General features: G+C 36.9%; 1 protein-coding gene across 3 annotated transcripts in view; it reads left to right on the forward strand.

The window, feature by feature from the left end:
- LOC124607401 (serine/threonine-protein kinase Nek8) overlaps window positions 1–21235 on the forward strand; it is a 317572-nt gene that overhangs the window by 75484 nt on the left and 220853 nt on the right. For 2 of the 3 annotated variants that reach the window (XM_047139723.1, XM_047139725.1), the window contains 3 exons: window positions 7464–7592; window positions 9413–9588; window positions 11991–12011. In XM_047139723.1, the coding sequence (XP_046995679.1) occupies window positions 7464–7592; window positions 9413–9588; window positions 11991–12011 (326 nt within the window). The remainder of the gene's footprint in view (window positions 1–7463; window positions 7593–9412; window positions 9589–11990; window positions 12012–21235) is intronic. The other variant, XM_047139724.1, reaches the window with a different exon arrangement.

The following is a 21235-nucleotide window of genomic DNA, read 5'->3' on the forward strand; positions in this document are numbered from 1 at the left end:
CTTTCTGAGCTGTGTGATAACTGACAATGGACTTCAGGAAATGCCGTGAAGACATATTTACATGACTCCCTAATTTTACTTTAATTAACTATTGTAATGTCCCTTTTTAGGATTATAAATATCCTGGTGAGTACAAGACAGTCTTCACAAAATATTATTCCATGCATTAGTTTGAAGTTAATGCAAGCAGAATGAACTGTTCCCATACCAGTGAAAGTTTCCAGAGCTCTTAGAACACAACACTTACTCCACTTACACTTGACTGCTGCTACTATTCTGTGAGTGGTCTCCTTTACTCCTCAATCATTCACCAATTATTTAAATACTCATTTAAAGTCATTTTGTAGCATTATACTGAGGTTGTTTCTGAGATTCTTTGCAATGATTCGTGATTAGTTGAAACAACATGTTTTAGGATCTATTCGTATAATAAAGAATATTTTTAAATTAAACTTTTATTCAGCTTACAAATGGCTAATACTCAATTCGCACTTGTCCCAGATAGGTGGCTTCGTTTTGTAATTTGGCTTTGGAAGGCTTCTTTCGGAATGTTCCTCGAATGCCCATGACACATTCTTCTCATTGTCATCAGTGACACTGACCTTTTGTTCTTCAACCCATATTTTAATCTTAGTGACAAGAAAACATTATTTGTAGTGACATTTGCGAACTACGAGGATTTAGGAGAGGGCAGTAATCTAATTTTTTACACAGATCTTGAGATGTAACACAGTAGACTGAGCAGGCTGATTGTTATGGCAATGAAAACATAAGTTGTCTTGCCTTGACTATAGTCTCAGTGCATTTTGTAATGCAATGTTCTCAAACTTAGCAATGTTGGTTAGCTGTTTTAACAGTACAGTTCTGTAGAGATTGAGAAAAAAAGTGGAGGTATCGCTCTGACATTGGTTCAAGACTGTTACGCTTTTCCTGTTATGGAAATCCTTTCACCATCCATAACATGACTGAGTTTCTGTCTCAATATCTTAGACATACACCACACATTCATTTTCTTTGCATGATTTTAAGTCTTTTTATCTTGTTCAAGGGGTTTCTTATAAACAGTCTGCTAAGTCTCGTAACAGTTGAGTGCATTGAGAACACAGCCCAATTAAACAATTTATAACAGTTTTATTAAAAAGTACATAAACCAAAATACTCCTCCTTTGGAGTAAATTTAGTCATTGCGGGTTTGTGACAGTTCATAGTTGGCACTGAATTTATTAAAGTCCTACTTAAGCTGAAGGTTGTAATGATGAAACAATCGAAGTTAATCTGAACTTGGTTGCAGAACAAAGTAACATAATGAAGGTCAATATCCAATACCAAGTTCCTGGGTATCTTTAATGATGTAGAGACCAAGTACCAGTGATGGCGAAGGCAGACACCGGTGGCTCTGTTGTTTGGTGGTGGCTGTCATGGCATGGCATCATACATAATAAAGGTTCCAATTTAGGCTCTGAGGAACTGCAGACGCAGTTGATGCCTGGCCAAGACCTTGATAGAAGATGCCTTGGAGTAGCTCTGTGCCACCCTTAATGTCCAGGCCACATAGAGATGCCAGAGCAACTCTTTGCGATTACGTCATCCACAGAGGCAAACAGGTTGAGCTCTATTATCTGTTGATGTAATCTCTTTGAGGTTAGGCCACTTGTTATACCATTGCTGTGAGAAGGGTTGCCTGTCTGTAGACCATACAGCCTGTATACAATATATATCCCCCTCTCCAAGGATGAGAGGTGTAGCACATCTTAACATCTGAAGAATCTGGCACTTCTTTGTTGGCCGCCTGTGGAGTGGAGACCTCGGCAGGATGATGTTGACTTCCATTGGACTTGATGTCTGGAATGATGCTGGGCTGTGCTTGCCAGAGGACAGAGGGTGTGGACCCTGTTGTTGCAGCACTTTTGCTGTGTTGTTCCAGGTTCTGAGAGGAGGGACATCCAATTCTGGAACAAGAGGTTGTGGGTTTCTTTGCAGTTACCTTCCTTGTGTCCATATCTGACTGTCCAACATGTGTGATTGCCCTTTTTAGAGATTTCCATTCCTCTTCAGCTGAACTGCCTACACTGGTGTTACTTATCATAGAATCCACATCCTTAGTGAACTTCAATTGTGCCTCATCATTCCTCAGTATTTCAGTATCCTACTTCCTTCCACATTGATCATTTCAGATGATTCTCTTAAACTTCAGTCTACTCTTCATAATTATTAAATTGTGATCTTATATGCGCCTAGGTAAGCCTTACAATTCAATATCTGAATTCATTATCTCTGTCTGACCATGCTATTGTTGATATTACCTTATATTCATCTGTCCAGAAGTTCTTTCCATTTCACTTCACTCATCTCTAATGCATCTATACTGAGCCTTCCTGATTGCCTTTTCAGATTTTCTGGCTTTCTTACTGTGTTCATTTGTCTAACATTTCATACTTTGACTCATAGAATGTTATCCCATTTTTTTCTCATGGTCACTTCCACCTTGGCAGTTCCCTCCCAGAGATCCAAAAGCCAGACTAATCTGGAATCTTTTGCCAGTGGTAAAATGACACTTTTCAATTACAGGCTACACATCCTGTGGATACACAGAGTTTTCCATTGCCTTCTGCATCCTCATGCCATTGATCATTGTTATTTGATTCACCTTTTATGGACCATTTCAAACCCCTAAGGGAAGAGAGTGCCCTGAACCTTTGTACACTCCTCTGCCCTCTTTGACAAGGCCATTGGCAGAGCAAGAGCAACAACTGGAAATCTTAGGGCCACCATTGCTGTTGATTTTGATTCAAAATTTGAGCAGTGGCTGGGTTCCAAGCTGGGACGCAGGATGTTTTGATTAATAATCAAAGATGCTACCTGTAGACCATGGTTTCAACTCAATAACTGATTGATTGATCACAGGGGAGGGGACCAAACAGTGAGGTTATCATTCCCATCAGATTAGGGAAGGCTGGGGAAGGAAGTTGGCTGTGCCCTTTCAAAGGAATCATCCCAGTATTTGCCTCAAGCGATTTAAGGAAATCATGGAAAACCTAAATCAGAATGGCCGGACGTGGTTTTGAACCATCATCCTCATATAGGAACCTTAATTGTCATCCTATAAATTATCTTTCAGTGTGTAATGTGCATGCACACAAGGCTGCCTTATTTGTTTGTTGGTTTTGACCTAATGAACCCATACTATGACCCAAATCAAACAACAATTTTGTCTATGAACAACCTCACTGTTGCCACAATATTCATCATGAGACAATCCACAGCTGAGTTAAATAGTGTATTGTGAAGTGGAGTGCCATATGGATACAACAGAGTACTTAAGTCAACTGCACAGACCTAAATATGATCAAGTATTGGTTGAAAATAGTCATATAACGCAGTGACAAAATAAACAACAATTAATTTTAAAGATGAGTTTTTTATATAAACTTTGTGTCTAATGGAAGATATGTCCCTCAGCCTATAGTTACTTGTCTATTTTATCCATTTTCCCACCTTTCCTGCACAGGAATGGCTGTAGAACTTTTGAGTCTAAAAAGAGATCCATTTGTTGATAATTATGGTAATGACATTATTATATTTTAGGCATATAACTTCTGCATAATTGCATGAATGTAATCAGTGTCTGCTCAATAGATTTTTAGCTCCCTTCTTCCTTATGTGTCTTTCCCACAAAGGCAGTATAGTATCAATAGGACTGGCAGAACTGAAAGATTACTTAGATTTTCACTGTCATATGTTAATGTTGTGGTTGTACATGTGTTACTATTTTCACCACTTTCTCTTTATTTGTTTTCAGATTGTTTGATAAGCTATTTTTGTAATCATCCTACTACATTCTTTAACCAAGTCCCAGTGGTTTCAGATAAATGTATAAGGCCTTTAACAAAAAGCTGTATTAATGGATGTGTGTTGTATGTATGTGAATATGTGTGGTTGTGCAAAGGGAAACTAAAATACAGCTAAATTTATTCAAATAATTAAAAAATAAGCCCATGTGCAGTTAAAAAATGGTGGCATATTCACACTGAAGCACTGTCAAACCTGTAGCAGCACTTTTTATCAAAACTTAAAAGTGTGTGAAATATGACTACGAGTTCTGCTGCTGATGTCATCACTCCTATCATCAACAACAATTTGGCATGCACTACTTGATGAAGAATTTATCCTGACTTTGCCTTGATTACAGTTTTCAAAAATAAACATCCATGCTGTTACTGCAGGTTTTCTAATTATATCTATCAAGCTTCTATCAGGTCTTTGTGTTGATCTTTTATTATCTCTTGAAATCCATCAGAGAACTGGCTGGCTACATTTCTGGCTTATCTTCATTTTGTTCTGATTGCAGTCATAACTATGTCTTCTAGTCCATCTCGTTTTCCTGTACCTCCCAATAAATTTAACATGTATTCACCCATAGCTCACTGAGAAATCCTCATTTTGAAAGGTTGTGCTTTAAGTCTGTATCTCATTGTCATCAGCCATACCTGATAATATACGTACCAGAGTCACTAAAATCTTAGTTTTAAAACTGTCTATTTTACAAACTACCTTTTGTGCCATTTTTCCTCATCTGTTTATTTCTTATACCATCTATTTAAGTATTGCCCTCAAGTGACCTAAACCAAATGTTAATCAACTAGTCCTATGATTTCACTGTTCATTTGTACTAGGTATTTTCTGATGTGCTCATATACAATACTATGATTTCATTGTAATTGATTTTCAGACCTACTTTCAGACTGCACTAATAAGTTACATGAAGTTAATCTGCACCAGATGTAAACAGTGTTATGCCAAAACAATAGGATAGTAATGTGTTAGGCCAGAAATGAAGTTTTCCCATGTTGTAATCTTCATGGATTGTAGATTTTTCTAAATTGTTTTTGCTTTGACCAGTTCAAAACTCTAAAGTTATTTGTGTAAAATATAAGTGCTAGACAGTAGAGAAAAGAACAGCAATTGATCACAAAATCTGTTGTTTTATTACAGCAGATCCAGATTTCAATTCCTACATAGTGATCTTCAGTGCATAAAGCAACAGTTGACATTAGTCCGAAGTGTCACATAATAGAAAATATTTGTTGGTGTAGAACATGCAGGTATGCTCTAAACCAACCAGTATTGTTTGTTATATGTCACTTTGGACTAATGTCAACTGTTGCTGATGTAATACTTGCAGTCTATATCTGCTGTAATATTTTGCAGTTGATTGCTGTTATTTCCTCCATCGTCTATATTGAAAGTTCACTGTGCACAAGGGGATCATATGGATTCCAGTCAGATTAATATAACTGCTAGTTCTACTTGTGAAGTCCTCTCTATCATCGTCAACAATGATTTGGTATCCACTACTGGATAAATGGCCTGTCCATAGTTTGTCTGTCATTGCAGTCTGCTTATATGAAGTGTGAATAAGTTACCCCCTGGTTTACTACACAGGTGAAATTGTGGCCTCCATAATGACTAAGCAGATTAAAATTTTCAAAGAACAGGTGGCCACAATTTCAATGAAGATTACACCGAAAGAAAGATCATGGTATTCAGTGAATCTTCACCATTATAAAATCACTTATGTCATGTTGTGAATCTTGAGCTTCACAGCATATATTCAGGAATGCAAAGAAACTTAGAAGATGGCTAATGCAGATTGGCAAGTTTGCTGATGTTGTGATACATCTCTGACCTAGATTTTAATTGAGGTAATATTATACAGATGGATACAGCAATAATGAAAATTTGCTCTGTTGTGTTATTGGACAGTAGTTTTTTCTTCTTTTTTTCTATGATGGTATAATTTAATTTTTAAGTGAAAACTCTTAAAGCTTTTTAAATCAAAAAAGTTATTAGCTTTCTAAATCTTTATTTTTCATGTCTGCATATTTGCAGCCCCCTGCCACTAGATGGCTTTGAATTGTAGCATGTAACATGGCAGTGTGAAACATAACTATGTCATCTGTTACCAAAACTTAAAGTACATCTTTGAGGATTACACTTTGATATTGATGAAGCAGTGCAAGAAGAGGTAAGGTTGTGGCTTCATCAACAAAGTCAAATATTCTACAGCAACAGTACAAACAAATTTGTCTTTTGCTGGGAGAAATGTATTCATTGCAAGTGTGACTATGCTGAGAAATAAAAATGTAGACATTGAAGTATAACATGAGATTCTCCAGAACAAAATGTTACACTGTTATCCTCTTAGGCCAACAGAAGACGCTTGTGAAAGCAGAAAACATATTTTATGTAGTTTGTACATAGCAAACAAACAACTGTGTGTTATTTATGTTGATATGTACAGAAATAAGGAACAAATTGTGGACACAAGACATCAGCAAAGTGCGAAGGACTATTTGAGGTGATGCCATAAGATTTGCTGTATATATTCTACTCAAGTTAATGTGAGATCTGTTCAACCAGTTGTGTAGTGGTTTTATTTGAGCAACAAACTACAGAAGAGCTCTTTCAGAGGTGGTTACATCATTTCAGTAATGGTGAGTTGACATAGTTATGAGCTCTCTTACAGCCCTTGTCCACCTGCAGGCGATGAAGAAGTTTGCACAGAATAATTAGTGGAACTAAGTAGCAGGTCCAAGCTTGAAGAAAATACAACAAGACAACTGTCATGAGTCAAAAAGGTAATGTTTATTACAAACAACATTGCAGTGACAGATCAGTTGAGAATTGAGAGCTCAGTTACAACCCATAATAAGAGAATCCTACATTGTACTACTTTAGCATGAAGAATAAAGATGTAGAATGTTTATGACAATATTATGAAAGGAATAGGTTGCCATTTGCCACACAGTGGAGATGTTGAGTCACAAATAGGCACAAAAAAGATTGTCATACATTTAAGTTTTTAGCCAAAAAGTCCTTCTTCCATGTTAGACAACATACATGTACATACCTATGCAAATGCAACTCACATTCATATGGCCACTGTCTCTGGCTGCCACGGTCTCAGTAAAAGGAAGAAGGCCTTTTTGACTGAGAGCTTACTTGTTTGACAATCTTTTTGTTGTGCCTGTCTGTGACACACATCACCACTCTATGCTGAGTAGCTATCAACCCTTTTATTAATATTGTCATTATTACATCCCAGATTTTCTATTGTTTGAGGTAGAATGTTAATAACATTTGTTCTGTTTAAAAAGCTTCAACAGCTTTCACATAAAGAAATTCAGGGACATTACTTTTCAGTACACCCATGTAGACTATATGACATATGATGTGTATATTTTGAAAATTTAATCCTTTACATTTGTTATATTAGAGGTCACATTGACCAGTCCCTCCATCCTTGCTGTTGCGTGAAAGCAACACTCAGTAATATAAACCAGCCATGGCTCATCATCCTTACACAATAACTAGAATTTAGTAGACCATACATATGGACTGTTCAGTACTCATTATGTGTTTATTACTCTAATAAACTGATAAACTCTTCCTTGATTTTGCAGTGTGAAGGCAAACAGTATGGACAGAAGTCTGACATTTGGGCTCTTGGCTGCATATTATATGAAATGGCCTGCCTACAGAAAACATTTGAAGGTTCAAATCTACCAGCTCTTGTCAACAAAATCATGAAGGTAAAACTAACTATTCACATACAACAAAATAATTCTTCAATCACTTCTCCTTTTAAAAACAGTTTCTTGTAAAGAACGTGAACTTACAGCAGATAATGATAAGTCCTAAATTTACACATTATGATTGACTATGACTGTAGGTAGTCTAAAGAATATGAAGACATGTGTGTGTGTGTGTGTGTGTGTGTGTGTGTGTGTGTGTGTGTGTGTGTGTGTGTGTGTGTGTGTGTGATGTAAGCAGGTTTTCACTATGAATATTGTTTATAATGGGGTCAGCTCAAAGAACAGATGTAAAAGCAGAAAAAAATTGGCAGACTCTTCTATACATGAAATGATTAGTAATAGAGTATCAAGTGTCAGAGCAAATGGTAGAGCCAGAAATAACGTATCGAATTTTTGTTCTTTTACAAGAGATATTATTTTCTTGAAAAGGTACGTATGAATGTCGATCAGAGATTAGCCTTAAAAGCTTAACACTTCCAGGAAACTCTGAGGCTGCATTGTGCCACAATAATGCTGAATTTAGTTTGCTCTTAAGCAATCAATTCTTTGATGTTTACTACATGAGGAATTTAGTCTGTGTAAAACTGTTGGCTCAGATCACACTAGGAAATATCATTAGTTCTTTTTTCTGTTTACTTTTCCAGCTGTACATTAAAAGGAGAACCTTTGATCTTTTAAATATTGAACTGACTCTTTCAGTCACATCCTCATAAGGAGCATGCAAATGATTTATAAAGCTGTAGTTAGCTCTGCAGGTAGTACATCAGTATTCATGTAACAAAACATTATGTGACACTATTTAACTGTCGATGAACAAAATATCAGACATTATGTGAGAGTCATCCTTCTAGACCTTCTTCCTTTTCTGTGGATGTTGCCGTCCTTTCTATTTCATCTATACCTTTCAAACATCACCTGAAGTAGAGTCAGATACATCAAAACTATAAGACATCTTTATGCCAAAGAAAAGCCCACTCCTAGAAGCAGTTACAGAAGGGAAAGTGAGTACATTCCCTAAACACTGCCAAGCAGTTATTTGTGTGTGTTTGTGTGTGTGTGTGTGTGTGTGTGTGTGTGTGTGTGTGTGTGTGCGTGTGGCTCACATTAGCTCCCATATGACAACAGTATTCTAATCATTTTTCAGAAAAGTGACATTTAATGACATAATAAGATATCCAAAATTTCTTTTTCTTTGTGAGTATGTTGGAAACTAAATGCTGCCAATTGGTCCCTTTAACGTATCTTCACACAATAAAAGCCTTCATTACAAAATTCCTTTAGTTCATATTTTGGAATTTGCATGTTCATATTCAGGTACACCTGTGTCAAAAGTGTATACATCTTATTTAAAATGAAAAAGTAGTAACATTCTTTCAAATTGATCTGGGCCAAAGAACTTGCTTCTGAACAATACCTAGAAGCAAATGCAAGCTAGAATGGAATGTTATCAGGTGATAAATTTCCCAGACCCCCAAATATTTTATGAAAACAGTGAATGTTGTCTAAGTCCACACGTATAGACTGATTCTGGCTCTCAAATTAGGTAATTAGAAAAAAACTGTCCTAATATTGGCCACACACAATGCATTATAGGATGAGTATTGCTTGAATAGCAATATCTTTCGTAGCATATCCTTATCTTCCAGTACCAATCTCCCTGTTAATACAGCTTTCCATTTCTTTCTAATCTGTCTCTAAACACTCATGTCTTCATCATGACAGTCAGTTGTATGGACAAGGTTTTTTGTCAGTGATAAGCTGAGATGACAAGCTACACATTATGTAGACAGTCAAGTTATCATTTTCTGTCTTTTTAGGGGCAATTTCAACCTATCCCATCAGGTTATTCTGCAGGCTTTCGACAGCTAGTTCATGATCTTTTACAAAGAGATCCAGTGTTTCGACCATCAGCTGCTGAGATATTAGAGTCCAGACTACCCCCATTACTGGACAATGCTCTCAATACAGCATCAGCAGTAAACGTCTCAAGCAGGTACAATTTATTGATACACAGATGCAGATTTTCTGTGGTCCTCTTATTATGTTTAAACTATTTAGCATTTGTAATTCAACTTTGATATTAATCTTATAAGTTTGAATCACCTCACAATGAAGTAAGATGGTAACTGTGGTACATATTGCGCTCCTGGATAACCTTGTGGAAAGTTAACTCTGCAGTATCAAATAATCAAAAATTATGTTGAGATGTTTCACCGAATAAATGTTTTTTGAAGGTTGCTAAAAATCAGCAATAAAAACATGACAATTCAAGAATACTCTTATTGTAAAAGCAGTTAATGCATTGCCTGATGAAAAAAGTGAAGCATCCAGAAGGGGAGGAGGAAAGGAAATGAAATTTCAAGGGGTTGAGAGAATGCTTGATGTAATTTAAAGGTTACAAAGTTGAGTCAGATTTATGAAGAACTTGGAAATATAAACCCACTTACCAGTATGATATTGCATGCCACCCTGGCACAGATGCATGTGCTGATTCATTTGGGAAAGATGTCACAAGACCATTATATCCTCTTCTGAGGTAAGCTGGCCCACACCTGTTGCAACTGGTCCTTGGTATCTTGGACGCTGGTGCTGGGACAGAGTTGACATCTGAGCTAGTCTCACACCTGTTCTATTTTGTACAGATCTGAGGATCTTGCTGGCCATGGGAGCACCTCAACACTATGCAGACAGATCATGGAGATGCATGCCTTGTTTGGACAAACATTGTCCTCTTGAAAAGATGGTGCCATGATACTGTCACATAAGAGGTAACACTTGAGGATGCTGGATGTCTTTGACATACTATTATGTCATCAGAGTTCCCTCAATCATTACTAGCCATGAACAGAAGTGATACTCGATAACTCCCCACAGCATAACACTAGGAGTAACACTGCTATGTCTCTCCAAAACACTGCAAGAATGGAAGATGCCCCAGGTTGCCACCATATTCACCGATAATGGTCCCTCAGGATAGTGCAGAACTGAAATCCAATGCTAACACAATACGAAGCCATTCATTAGCAGCCCATGCTGCCCGGCCAATGCACAACTCGAAATCCACCTGTTTGTGTAGTGGTGTTAATGGCACCCTATGCATGGAATAGTAATACCCTAGTCCAGCTGCCATTAATCTCTAACCAATGGTGCAGGATGACACAGACTGTTACAAGGAGTGGACACTATTGTTCTCGGATGGCAGGTGCAGATATGAAGAGGCTACAACGTGTTTTGTGCGCAATACAGTGACCCTTTCTTGTGCTGGTTAGATGTGGTCGAGTGGAACATTTTCAATGAGTATGCCTGCCCTCACATTCCCATGCTGTCCAACATTCAGCTGATGTCAAATCTAAATGCCAAACAAATGCAAAATATGAATGAGAGACTTAATAGATGGAATGAGAAGGAGAGACTTTTTCCTTCTCATTCTTTCTGGTAAGTATCCCCTGACCCAGGGTTCTGGATGACTTTTTTGACCTGTATTCCTTTCCCTAAACTGCTCCAGTCCTTTTCCTTCACCTCTCTCCCTTCCACTTCAACTCTTCTTCTAGAAGGGGTCACTGGTTCCAAAAGTTTGTAGAAGTTAAATCCTTTTGTGTGTGTGTTCCCCTGACACCGGTTGGTGAGTAGATTTTTTATCTATCCATTTACATTATATTATCAGTAATTGATTATTTTCATTGTTAAAACAAAAGTATTGTTATTTTAATATGATTACAGTCTGGAAACAGCATTGTAACTGAACTTTATGATACCAGTACTTAATGAGTCTTCAATTAGTATAATTTCTTTTAATGTGAAGCCAAAAGATTATCTGGCTCAAACATATTGAGGAAATCTAGAAGTGTACAGTTTGCAACTAAGATTGTGGTTTATGTCTTTTGTATTCAGTTAGTGTAATTTCTTTCAGTGTGAAGCCAAAGGATTATATGGTTCAAACATATTGAGGAAACTTAGAAGTATACAGTTTGCAACTGTGATTGTGGTTTATGTCTTTTGACATGCAAAGGAATGGTTTGCATTGATTTCTTCAATTGGTGTGCAACAACAAATTTCTACAAATTTAATTTTGACTACATAATCTGACTGCACTAAATGTGATGGATACTGTGATTCACAGATTTATTGTATAATCATTTTCATGCAGTGTAGTGGTGCATTACCAGTCATAAAAAAAACTTCATTTGGACTTATATTTAATTTGTTTAAAAATACAGTTGCATCAAGTTTCAATTGTTGTGTCAAACTGAAGAGTGTTCAATACCTGATTAATGTTTACCTGAAAGATATTAGTTTGATAATGTTATGCTTGATGAGTGTGTTAATATAAATATTGGTTAAATGCTGTAGAGCACTTATAATGTTTTATTTTTCTGTTTGTGCTCCAAAATGAAGCAGCAACAAAAAACATCAAAGGTATGGAATTTGCAATTGCTAAATACAATGTAATACTCACTCTTGAATTTAGAAAAACAAGCTTTTTAAAGATCGTGTTTGATGAAAGTACAGTTATTATGAATATTATGATAACCAAGATGAATGTACCTGTGGAAGTGAGGCAATTGACTATTATTAGTTCTATCATTAGTATTCTTTGGAGCTGAGTAATACGTGGAGCAGTGAAACAGTGTTGTCAGAGTTAGATGTGTATTCTAGGGTCAGTCTTGTTTTTTTATGCTGGCAAGTTAATATTTCCGAGGGATTTTTATTTAAGACCCCTAATAATCATGGCTCACTGAGTCAACCCAGATAAAAACTTGAACTTAGAACTCAAACTGCATTTCCTTCTTCAAACTTTTTTAGAAAAGCGTGCTAACACTAGGTGTATTTTCTGGAGCACTGAATTATGCTGTAGTAACATCCATTTACATAAGTAGAGCTGAGCAAATAATCTCTAACCCTACATTCATTGCCATCTTTCCCATTTTTCAAAACTTTTTGAGATATTAGCTTATCAAAGAATAGTGAGCCACATTTCTGACTGTAACCTTTTATGAACTACTCTGTAATGGCTCATCAACAGAGAAAGCAATAAATAATCACGCAAACTTCATTGTGGTGGAATGAAACAAGAATCACTGTTCTGTAGGAATTTTCCATGACCTCGTCTAGGTCATGAAATTCTGCAAGAGAATCTAAAACACTATGGCATAAAAGGAATTCACCTTCTATGGATGGTGTCATGTACAAGAGGCACTCAAAAAGTAATGCAACACATTTCTTTTGCTTGACTAATTTCGGTTGAAACAATATGAAATTTGCTGCGGGACGTCATGGAATATACCTGAATGAGATTTTCACTCTGCAGCGGAGTGTGCACTGACATGAAACTTCCTGGCAGATTAAAACTGTGTGCTGGACTGAGACTTGAACTCAGGACCTTTGCCTTTCACGGGCAAGTGCTCTACCATCCTCACAGCTTTACTTCTGCCAGTAAAAGACAAAGGTCCCGAGTTCGAGTCTTGGTCTGGCACACAGTTTTAATCTGCCAGGAAATTTCATGGAATATTCCTGTTTCAGTTCCTATTTCTCTAAGTTCTGATAGGTGGCAGCACTATATGTAGCCTTTAAAATGACATTTCAAGGAGAGAGCTGACATTGAGTTTGTTTTGGGAGAAAACTAGAGCATCACAGATATTCATACATGCTTGTGGAATATCTACAGAGACCTGGCAGTGAACAAAAGGATGGTGAGTCATTGGCGAGGCGTCTGTCATCATCACAACTAGGTCACGCAAACCTGTCTGACCTCCACCATACTGTGCACAGCTGTTATTCCTTCAGTGTTGGAATGTATGGAAACTCTCATTCGAGGTGTTCAATGGATCAGAATCAAACACCTTGTTGCACAGCTGGACATCTCTGTTGGTAGTGCTCACAAGACTTCATTGGACTGTTGTTCCTCATCCACCCTACAGCCCAGATCTTGCACCTTATGGCTTCTATCTGTTTGCCTCAGTGAAGAATGCTCTCTGCAGGAAACAGTAAATGAATGATGAGGAGATTATTGATGCAACAAGACATTGGTTCTAACATCAACCAGTAGAAGGGTGCCATGCAGGCATCCAGGGCCTCCCAGTAAGGTGGTATATGGCCATTGCATTTAACGGAGATTATGTTGACAAATAGGGTTTTGTAGCCAAATGAGAGGGGAATAACATGGCTTGTTGAAATTCTGAATACAATGAACCTTCTTTCAGTAAAGAAAAATAAAATTGTATTACATTACCGAATGCCTCTCACATTAAGAACAGAAAACAGAGGAAAGGAAAAGGGGGGAAAATGCTGTTCTGGCCAGAGAGGGCCACTCTGGCCCAACAAAACACCATGCCACCCTCAGCCAATGGCATTATCAAAATGTGATGTGGAGCAGCATGTGGTCAGCACACCTCTCTCCTGGCTGTTGTTGTGTTAACAGACCTCATGCCAGCTCCTCAGCTGGCACCATGAGACTGAATTCACTCCTTTCCAGTTCACCCACCAAGTAAAAACTGCTGACCATACTGGGATATCTGACAGAATTTTCTCAGGTGTTGTGATCACTTTTTTTCAGATTTAGCCAAAGATTATAGGCATGTGAATAATTTCTTTTATTTCATAACTTGCCAGATATTTTGAGTTGAAGATATAATTTTAGATCACTGAACCAAAAAAGTGACATCTCTATTCACATTACTAACATAAAACGATGTAATTTGTACATACTATTGAAATATTCTTATCATTTAAAATCAAAGTGGATAAATATCATTCATTTTAGGATTTGTGTACTTAGGGCACAACAAGTTTTCAAACTCACCAAATCAGTTACTGGTGTATCAAGCCTGCCAGTTCTAGAATCTTCTCCACTCTTGGAAAAAAATTTTTAGATGCCTGTGAGTATATGAGAAAACTTTTCAACATCATGTTCAAACTGTTGTCACTGGAATTAAATATCAATAGTTGCTGATAGCAATGACAAATCATACTTCAATCCAGATGCTCTTCACACTAACGTAATTCTTAACTTGAAACATGACGCTTTATAATGAAATGAGTAAAAAAGTAACCAAAACTGGAATATTCAGTGCTGATCTATGAACCACGAATGTTCAAATAAGGATCTGTATTTATATTTTTATAAAATTAAGGAACCCATCTCTGTGTATTTGTAAACAACAAGTTCACAGCTATGTGAAAAATCTCACACATATTTCACCCATACAGGCATGGAATAGAAACTGCACCTGAAGGCTGAGAACCCATACACAGTAACAAACATTACTGAAGTTGGTAAACTTGCTGCACATATCCTCAATTGGGCTACAAACATTAGAACAGTTTATCAGCCTTTTTCACCTTTCCATAAGCAACTCTACAGTCCATTGTTTCCAAATCAGAGTAATAAAGTAATTTTTAATGAAATTACACTTAAAATTTCTTTCCATCAACAAATACAGTAATTCCTCGAGTCTTTCACAATTCTCTGACTTTTCCAGTAAATTCAGTTTCCCGGAAAATTGTAGGTCTACTAGACAAGTCAGCACCCTGTTTACCACGTTACTCATCTGCTCAAGAAGAAAGGTCAAAAGCTCTGAATATATTTTCATGTTTTGTTAGGTTTTAGCAATTTATATTGCAGAATAATGAAATAGCAGACTGTTACAGCATTTATTCAGTAAAATACAGGTGTCTGCTTGGAGCTCAAAGAATTTATGCAGCTTGCCTGTTCTTCAAATAGCAGGTGTTTCTGAGCATGGGAAAGAGTCAGATACAGAGGCATCTTCCTTCAAATGCAAAATGATTATTAATGGAAACTACTTTTTCAATTTAGTTTGTTGTTTGTTCCAGAGTCATATGCCCAATATCACATTACAATACTAGATGTGTCAGTATATCACTAAATCAATTTCTCTTTCTGGAGCTTCAGTGAACATATATTAGCCATCTATCTAATTGGACGGTAGCTTATATCTCCTGTGATCCTGACACATGGAAATTAATTCTTGCTTCACCAGTGGAGGAAAGAACCATATACATTTTATATTGCTAAAATTAATGTTAGTAAGTGTTTCTGTGCCTGTATATGAACTGTGTCTTGTTTCTCTTGCATATGTTTGGTCTAAACATAGCTAAGGAGCAGTGACAGGCCTCCAAAATACAAGACTTGACTTCATAAGTGCTTTCGGTGGGCTCAGTTTCAAGTGCTTCATCCAATGAACCTCATCTCAGATTGTCTGAGATGACACTGAAATCAATAAAATGTATGTGACAACAACACCCAAACTACTGTCCATTTGCTAAAGCTTGTTCATCAGGTTCATAACCTCTTCAAAGAAGAGCTTTTAATACCAGTTTCTCAGGTGACTTCATCTGTGTATAAACACACTCTGAGAAAGAAAGAAAAAAGAAGAAGAAGAAGATTGCATCATGGAGAAATTATCCAAATGGGATGGAAATCAGTAGATGTAATGTACATGTACAGGCAAACCAACGATTATAATTTCGGAACAATTTGCTGTTTGCTGATTTATTGGAGACAAAGAGGTTCACAAATTGAGCAAGTTAATCACATGTTGGTCCATCTCTGGCCCTTAACCAAGCAATTATTTGGCTGCATGTCAATTGACAGAGTTGTTGGATACCCTCCTGAGTGATATCATGCCAAATTCTGTCCAGTTGGCACATTAGATCATCAGAATTCTGAGATGGTTGGAGGACACTGCCCATAATGCTTCAAATGTTCTTGATTCACGAGAAATCTGGCAACCTAGGTGGCCATGGCAGGGCTTAGAAAGTGTGAAGACAGTGATAGAATGCTTTCCATGTGTGGGCAGGTATTATCTTGTTGAAATGTGGACCCAGGATGACTTGCCCTGAAGGGCAACAAAATGGGGCATAGAATATTGTCAGTGGACTATTGCAACTGAAAGGCTGCCATGGATGACAACCAAACATGCCCTGCTATGAAATGAAATGGAACCCCAGACCATCATTCCTCATTGTTGAGCCATATGGCAAGCCATGCTGGGCTTACATTTCAACAAGATAAAGCCTGCCCACACATGGCTAGAGTTTCTACTGCTTGTCTTTATACTTTTCAAACCCTATTGGCCAGCAAGATTGCCAGATCTCTCCCCAATTGAGAACATTTGGACCATTATGGGCATTGACCTCCAACCATCTTGGGATTTTAATGATCTAATGTGCCAGTTGCACAGAATTTGGCACAATATCCCTCAGGAGGGCATCTGAAGCTCTTTCTCTCAAATAAATCATTCAATTTTTTTGTAATAGAAATCATTTGTTTGTCTCTAAATGTATGTCTCATCTATTTATTTCTGCTACGTTTTGATAATTCCTTTGTGGTCAGCCTTTTTCTTTTTTTCTTTTTAGTGTATATTCAGCAAATCTTTGCCTCATGCATAATGTTCATAAGTTACGTAAGTAACTGGTGGGTAGGAAGTGATTGTAGCAGTGGTTACAGTAAAGAAGTAATGTTTTGGTACAACTCCCATGAAGTTTAGATATTTAATAAACTTTTGTGGAATGCAGAAAGTAATTGGTTTTAACTGGGTTACAACAGTCTAGATTGCAATAATATTTTGTTAATGACAGGTTTCGACTTCATGTAGATGTCATCTTCAGAAAATGGCCAACCAGTTGTGATCTGAACTGTTATTTTAAGCAAGTTGTGTCACCACATCAGTGTTACTTCTCTGGACCAGGCCTGAATTTATAAATGATTTTACCAGAAAATAACCTTTCATATCCAAAAATCAGTAATATGAGAGAATAAGTGTTTTATGAATATGTAACACTATGTAACAAAATCCTATTTTTAATTGTTAAACTAGGTGGCACAATAGTAAGACACTTAACTTCCATTGTTCAAAGCCCCATCCTGAAATTCTGCTATAGGTTTTCTGTGATTTCCTAAATCTCTTTAGGTGAGTGTCAGGACGGTTCCTTTGAAAGGACGTGGCTGACTTCCTTCTTCATCCTTCCCCAATTTGAGTTTCTGCTCCATTTCTGATAGCCTTATTGTTAAGGGAGATTAAACCATAATTTTTCTTCTTTGTTATTTGTATTCTAGAAGAAGTACTGAAAGTTACAACACATAATGTTCAAATATTCTTTACAATCCAATCCACTCTCCTCCACTCTTATCCCCCCCCCCCCCCTCTCACTCTCTCTCTCTCTCTCTCTCTCACACACACACACACACACACACACACACACACACACACACACACAAACACACACACATTAATGCATATATGCACATTAATGCATATATGCACACCTCAGTTTGCAAAACACACTCTCAAATCTAGCAAGCAATGAGTGAGTAGGGGCAGTTTTATTGAAAGGTAACTATTTAGTTTCCTCTTGTGTTATATTTTATTGCAGTGTAATCTGCCTTTGTTGAAAACAAATGACCTTCACCATCACTTTCTGGTAGAGGCTGTTGCAGAATTTGTATTTATTGCATGGTGATATTTTGCAATATTTATTACCAGTAGTCTCAGTTGCAATTTGTCACACTTGAAAATTAATTTGGATCACATTAATGGTTATCTTCAGATCTAAAAATAAAATGAAATATGACATTAATAAATAACTGTTTTGTAGATAACACAGACTGGAATTATTTAAACTTTGAAAATTTCTTAAAATTATGCCAAGATAATGAGATAATATAGATTGACAGTATTTATACGTAAGATTCTTAAAATTGTATATGATTAATCACAGGTTGTCAGAAGTCTAATTTTTTTTTTTAAAGAACATATTCATAAGCTGTATCATAAAAGGGACAGCACTGCAATACATCTGGATGGAATCTGAGGTGCATTTACTGTTTGTATACATCAGGCTCAGTCTGCCTGCAACCACACTGTGACTCAACCATACTGCCAGCAAGTGCAGTGAATTGCTTAACTTTTCTTCTGCCAACAGATACCACAGCAGAGTTGGAGAGCTACTGCTTATTAGTCCATCTAAGTATATTGCCGAAACTCTTGAAATATGCTGAATTCTTGAAGTCACACTGGAGAGTGAGTATTGTATTTGATTGTTTCAGGTGGAATCCATATATTTCAAGTTCCTCGAGATGTTCAGAAAACCTCCCTTAGGTGCCATGTGTAAAAATCAAGATGTGTCTATTGGTACTACTGAGTGTTTAGATTCATTTTGATGAACTCCATATGCTGTTCCATTATTTTGTAGTGACATGTTCTTTAAATCGTTTTACTGATGATGGAATTCTCTTGTATAAAATATTTTGGAGGTAAAATAGTCATCTATTTGGACCTTTGGGCAGGGAGTACTTAGCTGGATGCTGTCATCAGAAAATAAAAACTTACACTCTACAGGTGTGAGTATGATCATTTACATCCCTCAGTTTGGTACATAGATTAGAGAATTTAAAATGAGATATGGATATGTTGAAGGTAGATATAGTGAGGATTAGTGAAATGCAGTGCAGGAAGAAAGGGACTTGTGGTAATGTGAATACAGATTTACAAACACAAAATCAGGTAAGTATAACACAGAAATAGGTCTAACAATGAATAAGAAAATAGTAATGTGGGTAAATTAATATGAATAATGTAATGAATAGATTAACACAGCCAAAATAGACAGGAAGCCGAAACTCACAACAGTGGCAAAAGTTTAAATACCAACTACCTCCACAGATGGAAAGAATGTATGACGACACAAAGGAAACTAACAGTGTAAGGGAAAGGTAAATTATTACTTATCATTAAGATGACACATTAAGTTGCAGACAGGCACAGCTAAAAGACACTTACACATTCACAAACTCATTCATTCACATAAGCAAGCACACCTCACATGCACAAGACTGCCATCTCTGGCAGCTCAGAATTCTGGTACCAGTTGCTGGAGATGGAGGTCATGTGTGCATGAGGTGTGCTTGCTTGTATGAATGAATACATGTGAGTTTCTTTTTCTGGCAAAGGCTGTGGCCAAGGGGGCTGATGTTTAAGTGCCTTTTAGTTGTGACTGTCTGCAATGTAATGTGTCATCTTTATGGTAAGCTGCAGTCTATCTTTTCCTTACATTACTGATATTCCAACTTGGAATTTTCATTGTTCCACAAAGGAAATTATTCACAAGTTAAAGGAGACAAAAATTTAATTGTGACAGGGAACTGAAATTCAATAGTATGAAAAGGAAGAGAAGAAAAAAATCATAGGAGAACATTGACTTAGAGAAGAGAATGAAGGGGAAGATGATTGGTAGAATTTTACAAAGAGTATAATTCATCATTACTAATCCTAAGTTTAAGAATAATGATAGAAAGATGTTTATGTGGATGACATCAGATAGAGTATGTAATGGTAAAACAGGGATTTCAAAACCGATTTTACACAGCAAAACATTTCTAGAGACAGATGTGGAATCTGTCCATAATTTATTGAGTGTGGACTCAAAAATAAAACTGAAGAAACTGCAGAAAGGTAGAAAATTAAGATGAACTGGGTAGACTGTAAGAACTAGAGGTTGTTGATAGTTTCAAAGGTAGTGTGGTGGACTTGAGTATTAATATTTGTAAATTATACCTCTGAACTTTGTTTACAGTCTTATTACTTAGAAACTGTTATCATGTCTGATCTCGTTCACATCTACAATGTGTTGAGTGTTCGTTACACATATAAATACATCATTTCTGCTCTTCTATGGACCTTCTACCATAAACCATATTGGTGACCTCGGCATGATTAATAAGAGACAGAATGCATTTGTGGTTAGTGAAGTGTAAAAATGATCGTCAACACCAACGATGAAAATCCAACGCCCACATCAGTACGGAATGAAGTGGATATTGCTCATGTTTCAGTGAAGATTACACCTGTCTGAAAGAAAAACATAAAGGTATGGTTCCTTCAAGTTGAAGCACAGTTTACCGCATTGGGTATCACTAACAAAGCAATTCAATCATGTTGTTGCGTCACTGGAAGCAGATGTTGGAGAATTAATTTCCGACTTTTTGACTCTACCATTATCTACCATTCCATTCACAGAGCTTAAAACAAGACTAATTCAGGAATTTCAGGAGTCAGAAAACAGAAAAGTAACAAAATTATTTAATGAAGAGGAATTAGGTGAAAAAAAGCCAACTCAGCTCTTACATGAGATGCGAACCTCAGCTGGTATGCAGGTCAAGGATGATTTTTTGAGAACCATATTTACGGAGCGGCTTCCTGTCACCACACGTTCTATACTAGCTACAAGTAAAGATGATCTTGACACCACAGCCACTATGGCTGACAAAATTGTCAAATTTTCACAAACGAGATCAAATATATGTGCTCAGACCTCGCAGACATCATCTGCTATTGCAGTCAGTAAAAAAAATGATACCAGTAATGATAGAATCTCAAAACTAAAAACGCAGATTGCTGAATTTACCTCAACAATCAGAGAATTGAAAACACTGTCATGTTCAAGAGGCAGGTCATGTTCATCTCACTCCTCACCAAGTAGATCATGAGACAGGTCACGGTCAGCCCAGCATTTTAATCCTAATGGAGCACTATGTTGGTATCACTTTAAATATCGCCACAGGCCAAAGAAATGTCAGAGCCCATGCTCGTTTCGATGATCTCCCACCCAAAATTCCAACAAAC

Source organism: Schistocerca americana, chromosome 3 (assembly GCF_021461395.2).
Source record: "Schistocerca americana isolate TAMUIC-IGC-003095 chromosome 3, iqSchAmer2.1, whole genome shotgun sequence".
NCBI lineage: Eukaryota > Metazoa > Arthropoda > Insecta > Orthoptera > Acrididae > Schistocerca > Schistocerca americana.